The 10,371-nt window shown below is 53.2% G+C and overlaps 1 protein-coding gene across 1 annotated transcript in view; it reads right to left on the bottom strand.

The window, feature by feature from the left end:
• Positions 1-5,300: 5,300 nt before the first annotated feature.
• The window catches only part of WNT5B (wingless-type MMTV integration site family, member 5B), a 12,410-nt gene continuing 7,339 nt past the window's right edge, over positions 5,301-10,371 (bottom strand). Inside the window, exon 3 of the mRNA XM_010845045.1 lies at positions 5,301-7,040. Within this exon, the coding sequence (XP_010843347.1) occupies positions 6,582-7,040 (459 nt within the window). The 3' untranslated portion in view covers positions 5,301-6,581. The remainder of the gene's footprint in view (positions 7,041-10,371) is intronic.

Here is a 10,371-nt window from a genome sequence, read left to right as displayed (position 1 = left end):
AAAGCTTTCACAGCCTTTATCTTATCCGAAGAAAATATATTATGGTGGCTCAGATGGTAAAGAATCTGCCTGCAATGTGGGAAACCCAGGTTCAAACCCTGGGTTGGGAAGATCCCCTGGAGAAGGCAATGGCAACCCACTCCACTATTCTTGCCTGGAGAATCCCATGGACAGAGAAGCCTGAAGGGACACAGTCCACGGGGTCGAAAACAGTCAGACATGACTGAGAACTAACACATGTTATGATCCTTGTTTTATTGCTAAGGGAACTGCCTGAGATCACTTAGCCCATCCTCTGCACCAAACCTGAGCCCTTCTGTGGTTAGCTCCCCTGAGGGAGGCAGGCCTCACAGTCCTGTAGCTGAAATAAGTCGCCAGGGAGTATCTGGTTTTCAACCTGTCTCCAGACGCTACTAAAGTTCCCCAAACATCTCAATGCCCCTTATTTTCTTAAACTTCTCTGGGGAGTGAAATCTATAACTCTCAGTTACCTACCCTGGTGACAAATAGCCTCTTTCTGCTTAGAAAGATATCCTTTATTTCCACTTTGATTCTTTTTGTTACCAAAAAAAAAAAAGTCTATTTGGCCAAGAGAGTGTTTTGGTTTTTTTTCGTTTTTGTTTTTTAACCATTTTATTGGGAATACACAATAAGGGGATCAGAAAACAAGCCAGGGATCACTGGGTCAGTCCACAGCAGACCTAAAATAACAGCTAAGAATGGGAGTGGGCACACTGTTCAAAGTTCTCGCCTGTCTTCTGTGGCAGCCGAGCCTCACAAAGCCCGCCTCGGGGCAGGAAGCACTGGATAACAAACCAAAGCCTGGAATCCTGGTGCTGCATCCAGGGCTCTCGCACAAGCTGTGAGTAGAGCTGGACAGGAATTCTGGTGTCTGACTCTGGGGTTAAGGAGCAAGTCCTTATCTTACAGGGTCACGCTGACTTGTAACTTAACAGAATTTTTATCTGGGAGAGCCCTCAATTTGTGGCCAGACTCAGGACTGGTGGAAGCAGAAGCAGAGGTGACCGCAGTTTCTTTAGAGAGAATGTGACGTCCACGTGCTGGTTGGTGGCCTCTGCTGGCTGGTCCCTGGCCAGGATGGGCGGAGGGCATGCAGTGGCCAGCTCTGCCCTTCGCAGACCTGTGTGGGTACTGGCATCAGCAGAGGCTCCTCTCGGGCTGCTGTCCCCTGGACTGGGACCATCTGAGCGCCCCTTCGGTGCACAGTGTCCTCTGCATTTCTCCAAAGCTAGACGGGCCAATGATGAAACCAAGCTCAAGGCTCAGGTCTGCCTCCAAGAAATGCCCTCCTTATCTGGCCATCCAAAGTGGTCTAACTGACCACAGCAGAGATTAGAAACAAGTCTAGGAAGTTATTATCCGTTCACACATCTTACGAAGGAGGAGGCTTTGGGGACAGACTGTACTGAGTTTAGTTTCTTGTGTGTGTGTGTGTGTGTGTGTGAGCTCAGTCATGCCTGACTTTTGCAACCCCATGAACTGTAGTCTGCCAGGCTCCTCCGTCCATGGGATTTCCCAGGCAAGAATACTGGAGTGGGTTGCCATTTCCTTCTCAAGGGGATCTTCCTGACCCAGGGATTGAACCTGTGTCTCTTACATCTCCTGCATTGGCAGGTGGGTTCTTTACCACTAGCGCCAGCTGGGGAGATGCTATCAGGAAGGCCCACTGTCCGCTCGTGCAAAGTCAGTTTTGAGCGCCAAGACACTGACTTCTACCAGGTTGATGCCTTTCACACTTTAACCCCAGCTCTTCCGCAAACAGCCATCTCCCTTGTGTACAAAGCAGATTCTCTGAGCCCGCAGCCCTGCACAGCTGGTCCTCTTACCTTAGATTGAGGAAAGCCTTGTGCCTCCATCAGAAGAAACTTCCCTGCTCACCCTCCTCATCCTAAATTCATGGTGGTCTGAGGGACAGATCAGTGTGCACATCTGAGGCTCAGGAGGAAACAGGCCCCTCTTACTTCACATCCTGGGATCACTCAGAAACCCACCAAGGAGACAGAGGGGCCCCTGGAGTCAGTCAGCACCAGCCAGCAGCTGTGTGAGTCAGAGGGTGTTCCTTGACTTCTCTGAGTCTTTCCTCCCATCCGGAACTTGTGGATAATAACACCAACCTTGCGGAGATACCGAGGGAATCATAGATGATGTATGCAAAGCAGCTGGTACAGTCAGTCCTCTGTGGAAACTACAGTGACTCCCCACCTCTGGGATGATGACCATCAAGCAAGAAGAGCATCTGGCTGCCGGCTCAGAGGCTGACTCAAGCCACTTCCGAGCCCGAGCTCCACTGTCATCACCCATGTCTCAGTGGCCCATCCCAGCCGGACCGGGCACTCCCCTTATCTTCCTTCCACACTCAATTTTTAACAAATTAGTAAAATATGGGAGTTCCCTGGCAGTCCAGTGGTTGGGACTCTGAGCTCTCACTGCCGAGGGACAGGGCTCAATCCCTGGTTGGGGAATTGTGTGCTGTGTTCAGTCACCCCTGTGGACTGTACCCCGCCAGGCTGCTCTGTCCATGGGATTCTCCAGGCAAGAATCTGGAGTGGGTTGCCACGTCCTCCTCCAGGGGATCTTCCCCACCCAGGAACAGACGGCTGTTTGCAGAAGAGCTGGGTTTAACGTCTGAAGGGCATCCGCCTACTAGAGGTCTCGCAGTGTGGAAAAGAATTAGTAAAATCACACTGACCTAATTCTTCCCAAATGTGTTCAAATGAAACATTGAAAACTCAGCTGTGCTGCTGCCCGGAGTCTGTTTCTGGCACAAGCACCCCATGTCCAGCTTTTGAACTAACGTGTGAGTGGCAGACGCTGGGCTGGAGCTGGTGAAACAGCGCCACCGTGTGGCCAGACAGGAGGGCAGCCAGGCGCAGAGCTGGGGACCTGGCCATGGCTCAGGGAGATGGAGGTCAGGTCCCCTCCGAGGAAGAACACAGCCCCTTACATGTGTGAGTGGACTCACGTCCTCGTCCACAAACGCTCCTCTCGTCCTCAGCCCAAGACGGGAAAGCAGGACCATGAGTGCTCTCCAATCAGAAGGATGCAAGCAGGCGGCCGCAGGGCATTTGAAGGGCAGGGCATTTGAAGCGCAGGGCATTCCACATTTGCCGTCTCTGCTCCCAAGGGCCCTGGGAGATCTACAGGAACATCTGGCCACCCTCATCCCTCCCAGACGTTTCCTCTTGGTGAGGACTCCGGCCCTGCCGGCCAGGGGGTGCAAAGGAAGCAGCTGGCACCGTAGAGTCATTACCCTCAAAGGGGAATATCTTTATTTTGTTGTTGCTTTTTGTTTAATTGTTTAAAAAAATCTTTTTCTTCTTTCTCAAAGGGACATATCTTTACAATTTGGTTTTGGCCATGCAGCATGCAGGACCTGATCCCCAACCAGCGATAGAACCCGAACCCCCTGCAGTCGGAGCGCCCATCGATAATCACTGGACTGCGAAGGACATCCCAAAGGGAAGTATATTTAAATCATTAGCAGGAACTCCTGACCCTTCAAATCGAGCTCAGAGTAAAAGTCTACATTCTGGGATGGAATGGCAGCAGGTTTGCCACCGTGTGGGTATACCCAGACGGTGTCCAGTCTGGGGACACCTCTTAGCAATTTTACCCCCTCAACCCTGTGAGACAGAGAAAGGCTTCACCTCACCCCTGAAGGTTTTGAGGGAGCAGGAGCCCCCCTCACACTCGGCCTGGGCTCAGGTTTTCACCCCTTTGAGGAAAGTCTCAGGACCGGCCCCACAATTACACGATGTCACGGATAAGGGACTTTGCTTGAGCATGTCCAGAGTAAACAGTTAGGGGTCTGCATGGGACAACAAGTGTGTCCTCCCATCCAAATACCAGCAAAGAAGCCCCTCTCGCCTCCATGAACTCTGAACCCCCTGCTGAGGTCCTGGGGAAGTTGGGGGCACCGGCCAGGGGTCCTCCCGGGAACTTGGCTCAAGGACCAGTGAGGGAGTCAGAGTGACTTCCAGTGGCTGTCAGTTCGGACCCTGTGGTTCCCACCCCGAGGGGCCGGGCGGTAGGTCCCGAGGGTCTGGAGCACACAGGATCCCTCTGAACCCCGATGTTAGCTTCCTCCTTTAAGCTGGCTCAGATCAGTCTCTGTCACTTGCAGCTTTGAGAACAAACCACACAATCTGAAGCCAAGGACATGGTTTTAATCTTTTGTAGGCCAGTTGGTTTAAACATCTTCTCTCATGGACCATTCCTCTTAAAAATGTCTACCAAAGGAATCTGAATGACCGTGTGAGGAGCTGTTACGGGCACAGCCGGACGTTCCTTGGTGTCGAGAAAGGAGGTTCTTCTCTAGGTACTGAAGACACAGCAGGAGACGGGACCACAGATGCCCTTAGGTAGAACCTACAGTGTCATTTGCTCTTTATAACCAAGTTAACTCTGCAACCCCATCCCTTCCCTAGAAACAAACTTTTCTAACATGAAACTGGTGTCTTGAGTGGCTACTGGCTCAACATCTCTCCCAGCAACTGCCTCCCTTTCTAGAGTCCCTGAGCTCTGCCTTATTCTCCCTGGCCCCAGATACTTGCTCCTTGGAAGAAAAGCTATGACAAACCTGCTAAGCTGCTAAGTCACTTCAGTCGTGTCTGACTCTGTGCAACCCCTTAGACGGCAGCCCACCAGGCTCCCCCGTCCCTGGGATTCTCCAGGCAAGAACTCTGGAGTGGGTTACCATTTCCTTCTCCAATGCATGAAAGTGAAAAGTGAAAGTGAAGTCGCTCAGTCATATCCGACTCTTACTGACCCCATGGACTGCAGCCTACCAGGCTCCTCTACCCATGGGATATTCCAGGCAAGAGTACTGGAGTGGGGTGCCATTGCCTTCTCCATGACAAACCTAGACAGAGTATTAAAAAACAGAGACATTGCCAAGAAAGATGTGTATAGTCAATGCTATGGTTTTTCCAGTAGTCATGTATAGATGTGAGAGTTGGGCCATAAAGAAGGCTGAGCGCCCAAAAAAATGATGCTTTTGAACTGTTGTGTTGGAGAAGACTCTTGAGAGTCTCTTGGACTGCAAGGAGATCAAACCAATCAATCCTAAAGGAAATCAACCCTGAATATTCACTGGAAGGACTAACATTGAAGCTGAAGCTCCAATACTTTGGCCACCTGAGGCAAAGAGCTGACTCACTGGAAAAGACCCTGATGCTGAGAAAGACTGAAGGCAGGAGAAGGGGGCAACAGAGGATGGCATCACTGACTCAATGGACATGAGTTTGATCAAACTCCTGGAGACAGTGAAGGACAGGGAAGCCTGGCGTGCTGCAGTTCATGTGGGTCGCAGAGAGTCGGACACATCTGAGTGACTGAAAAACAAGCAGATACTCCAAAGCTGGACTGGACATGGTGACACAGAGAAGCCAGCAGAGAGCATCCCCATCACCTGTGCCAATCCAAGAGCCCAGGAGGATGGATGGGAGGTAAAACGGGGAAGAGGGGCCAAATGTGAGGTTTCACCTCCAATCTCTGAGTTCCGTTCAGAACAGCAGAGTTAACAGCCATGGTGGATCCCTGAGTTGCCTTTGTGGGGGGTGGGCATACATGTATCACCTTATTAATTCTCACGACATCCCCTGTCCCTCTCACCCAGACCAGGGCTCTGAATGATCCCCGTCCCCTCACCCTCATGTGTGTGCCCCGTGCAGCAGGTTTTCGAGGAAACGTATCCAAATAAGGAAAGAGATAGAAGCTTCAGTGGAGGGTGTTTAATGTCTGAGGGAACTACATCCGGGGCAGAGCCGAGCCCATGCCAGGAGCTGGCCCCGGCCTGCCCCGGCCTCCCTGGACAAGGAGGGCCAATGGAAGTATCAGAGCGTCTGCTCCCAGTGGTTTGGGAGCCCGGTGCGACCACCTGACTGGGCACCACCTGGCTTTCTGCAGCTCGGGCACAGGTGCTGTGGGAGCCGATGGGGGAGCCCGTGAACCCTGGAGTAAGAAAATCTCTCACTGGAAATATGGGCCCCAGAGTCGGGGGAGGAGCTGGTCCGGCCATCAGAGGTGACAAGGGGCCTGTCCTCTTTCCTGTGACTGTGGATTCTGCAAGCACATACAGACGAGTATGTGAGAAGGCACTGGGCCTCTCACGGAACCGGTCGGTGTTCTGCTGGAGACCCAGAAGGTGCCAGGGGTGAGGCTGAGTTCCTGTCACCATCCAAGGGGCTGCCTGGCTTAGCAGCCAGGGTCGCAGGGCCGTCACCCACCCAACAAGGACTCCAGATGCCATCCACTTCTCCCTCCAAGCACCCTCTCTGTCCTCAAGGCCTCGTTGGGTAGACCATGGACATTCCCAAGCCCCCACCTCTAGAGAGGCCCCGCCAGGGCAGGAGACAAAGCCCGTGTCCCACCCCCTGGGAGCAGAGACCCCCAATCCTCAAAGATCTCCAGCATCTCTTAAATAAGTTTCTCCTTTCTGTTGTCTTCTTTTAATTATTTACCATCCAGCCTTTCCTTTATACAAATATAAAATATATTTATATAGATTTATATCCCATAGACTTCCGGGCCCGGCTCGGAGGAGCGGGCGGCGGCCCCGGCTACTTGCAGACGAACTGGTCCACGACCCGCGTGCACTTCTTGCAGCGGACGAAGCAGCACCAGTGGAACTTGCAGTGGCAGCGCTCGGTCCGCACGCTCTTGAACTGGTCGTAGCCGCGGCCGCAGCACATGAGCGCACAGCCGTCCAGGCCCTCGGACGTCTTGTTGCACAGGCGGCCCCGCGTGCCCAGCGAGCCCGTGCTCTCATCGCGCAGGCAGTAGTCCGGGCTGGGGTCCACGTACACCAGGTCCTCAGGGGTGGGCGGCTTGAAGCGGCTGTTGACTAGCTCCAGCTTTCCGCGGCGGGTGATGCGCATGGCGGCCGCGCTGTCGTACTTCTCCTTTAGCTGGTCCCCCACCTTGCGGAACTCGGCCAGCTGCAGCCAGCAGGTCTTGAGACTGCAGGACCCAGAGACGCCATGGCATTTGCAGGCCACGTCTGCCGTCTTGTACACAGCCTGCGGAGGGGAGAGAGAAGAGGATGAGAAGAACGTCCCAACAAGAGATGCCCAGAGGCCGGCTGGGGTCGCCACAGGGCGAGTGCAGGCGGGGGCTGGTGGGGTGGGCCTGTGCAGAGGCGCAGGTTCTCCAGCCGCGTCCAAAGGTCTCTCCTTAGCAGTAGCACATAGAAAACTGCGGGGAGGTGATGCCCACGTCTGATCTACTTCCAGAACGGCACTTGCCCTTTTGACTTTGCTGCTGTTTGGTCGCTCAGTCATGTCCAACCCCATAGCCTGCAGCCTGCCAGGCTCCTCTGTCCATGGGGTTTCCCACGCAAGAATACTGGAGTGGGCAGCCATTTCCTCCTCCAAGGGATCACCCCAACCCAGGGATCGAACTCGCGTCTTCTGCATCTCCTACATTGGCTGGCAGGGCCACCAGGGAAGTTCCTTTCTGTGTTATCCAACTCTTAATACTTAAAATGTGTCATAGTTACCAGCAGGGGAAGAAAAAAAGATATTTCTATCTTGATCAATGTCTCAAACAAATAAAAACCAACAAAATGAATCCAGCTTCTACCTAATACAGAGTCCAAGACAGAAAAAAAAGAATCAGCTGTACCAGGAGCCTACAACAGAGACCCTGTCTGGCCAGCGATCCTGCCAAGTCCCCCAGGAATTAAACGCTCCCCTTTTCTGGGTTAAGTGGGTCATTAGCTCTGCAGAGCCGTCGGGCACCTCCCCATAAACCACAGCACACTTGTGACAAGACACCCCCTGGGAGTGGCTGCGATGGGGAGAAGTGGGGCGGGCCCTCTGCCACGGGACAATGGATCGGGGGAGGGCGATGCTGGGAAAACAAACCCACCCAGAAGTCACTGAACCACAGCAGCGGGAGGAGACTGAACGTGGGCTACCCCAGACCCAAAGGGAAAAGCAGGAGCGGACCAGAAAGCTGCTCACAAAGTGCTTTTCAGCGAAAGCATACGGACGCATTGTGTCCAGCGGCCCTGGCAGCCGTCCCAGAAGTGCAGATGGTGGGATAAAGATGCAGGTCCGCCGCCCAACATTTTCTTCTGCCACAGCTATTGTCACCGATGCAGGCAGGACTCATTTGTCAAGGGCTCCTCTCAGCTTTCTTTTCAAGGGTCCCCAGATTGTGTCTTTATTCGGCAGGAACCACTGCAGGTGCAAGCAAGAGCTTCCGCACCATCAGCTCATATTACGACTGCCTGGACTCCTCCCGATGTTTTTCTGGTGCAGGACTACCCCCACTGTCTTAGGGTGGAGACACTGAGGACCACCCAGGAGGGAGTACACCCCAACCTTGGAGCTTAAAAAGGGTTTAGGATGGAGAAGGCGGGCAGGCCCCTCCCCAAGCACTTGGCTGGTGGCTTGAAGGCAGAAGTGACCCCCCATTCCTACAGACACTTCAAAGACAGCGCCTGCAGTCACCCTCTGGCTCCAATCATTCCCTGGAAATGGTCCTCGGTTTGGAGAGGGACTTCCAGCACCCGGCGCTGTTAGGACTAGGAGGAAACATTAAGGGCCTAAAGCTGTGTACCTGCCCTAAGTGAGTGGGGGAGAAGGCAGGATAGCATCTATCTCCGCGGGGAGCAAACACTCAGGGGGATTTGGGGAAAGAGAGTCAGGAAGGCTCCAGGGGAGGGACAGGAATTTCAGTAAAACAAATCTAGAAGGGAGGGCGCCACTGAGCCCCGCTATTAACACGTTCATTCTCCTTCCTCTAGGAAGAAAGACATCACAGAGACAGTAATGCCTGTATTTTACATATTTCACTGTTGCTCATATATAGACACGCCTCTTGCAAGAGAAGGGGGAGGGGATTTTGGCCTTCCTGGTAACTGAAAAAGCAATAGCATGTTTTTAAGTTTTTCTTAGTGCTCTATCTTGCCCCCAGCAGAGCCCTCCTCTTCCACATGTAACAGTGTGGCTGAGCTCAGTTACTGGCAGGATGTCACAGGTTGGGGCAGTTTTCATCTAGAAAATGCTCAGAGGCCCTGCAGGGACAAGGCGGTATCAACCCACTGCTCTGGCCTTCAGTATGTAAAATGGGGTTTGGAGGTTCTCAAAGGCAAGAGAAATTTCTCACAGTGTCCCTGAGGTTTACATTGCACCAAGATCTCAGATCCTAGATAGCCTACTTTAAAAAAAAAAAAAAATCCAGTTGTAAAATAGCAGTCCAGGGACTTCCCCATCCCTGCCAGTACTCAGTCCTTCCTGAGGAAGGTTCTGTGTAGGTGTGAGGACGTGGGAGGTGATGGATGGAGGAGGCCTGCTCCTTGGAGGTGGGATGAGAACTCGAGAGAGACAGAAGTTCCCCACCTGGAGCAGATGGAGGCCAGTGAGAGATAAAGTGTTGTGAAAAGGTATGGAGCCTACAGGATGGGGGCCCAAAGACGGAGAGCAGACAGAGGAAGCCGGGGAGGGTGTGGGAAGGGCAGATGGAAGGCGCAGCAGAGATAAGGGCTGGAAAAAGCAAACAAACAATTAAGGGTGATGAAATGAGCAGCCAGCAGAAGTGGGGTCAAGATTCGACAGACAAGACCGGATGAGGGTAGATGCCTGGTCCCCTCTGCCTCTGCAACAGAGTCAGAGAAGGAAAACCTTCCTCCCTGTGACCTTTTGCTAGGAGGCCCAGGGGAGTTTCCTCTGTCACGTGCGCCCACTCGCTAAAGAGAAGAGCAGAGGGCCCAGGGCCCCCTGGTCCTTGGGAGCTGCAGCTGAGATGGTGAGGAACGGGAAGCACGTCTGAAAGGCTCCACTGCCTTCCAGACACAGATACCACGGAGCACAGGGGATGCGAAGACAGTGGAAGGCAACTGGGCTTCTTTGGTGTCTCAGACAGAAAAGAATCTATTTGCAATGCAGAAGACCAAGGTTCGATCCCTGGGTTGGGGAGATCCCCTAGAGAAGGGATTAGCAACCCACTCCAGTGTTCTTGCCTGGAGAATCCCATGGACAGAGGAGCCTGGTGGGCCCACGGGGTCGCAAAGTCAGACACGACTGAGCAACTAGCACAACACCTGCAGGTGGTATTTACTGGGATCCTGAAAAATGGGTAGAATTTGGGCATTTAGGAGACAAGGTGAAACCTTAACCTTTTTTTTTGTTTGTTTCTTTTTATCAACCAGGTTAGATGCCCAAAGACTGGCAAACAGAGAGGAGGCGGAGCAGATGGAAGAAGCTTCACAAACGGCTGGCGGAGCCGAACAGCACTGGTCTCTGAGCCCAGGTTCACAGGCCAGAGCTGCGGCCTGGACTCCTGACTCACCACAGATGGGCACCCACGCCTGGCTAGACAGCACTCTGAACACGGACTCTGCAG

Source organism: Bison bison, unplaced genomic scaffold (genome assembly GCF_000754665.1).
Source record: "Bison bison bison isolate TAMUID 2011002044 unplaced genomic scaffold, Bison_UMD1.0 scf7180017864213, whole genome shotgun sequence".
Classification (NCBI taxonomy): domain Eukaryota; kingdom Metazoa; phylum Chordata; class Mammalia; order Artiodactyla; family Bovidae; genus Bison; species Bison bison.
Note: the sequence above shows the minus strand (reverse complement) of the source record. Positions and strands in the feature narration are given on the sequence as shown.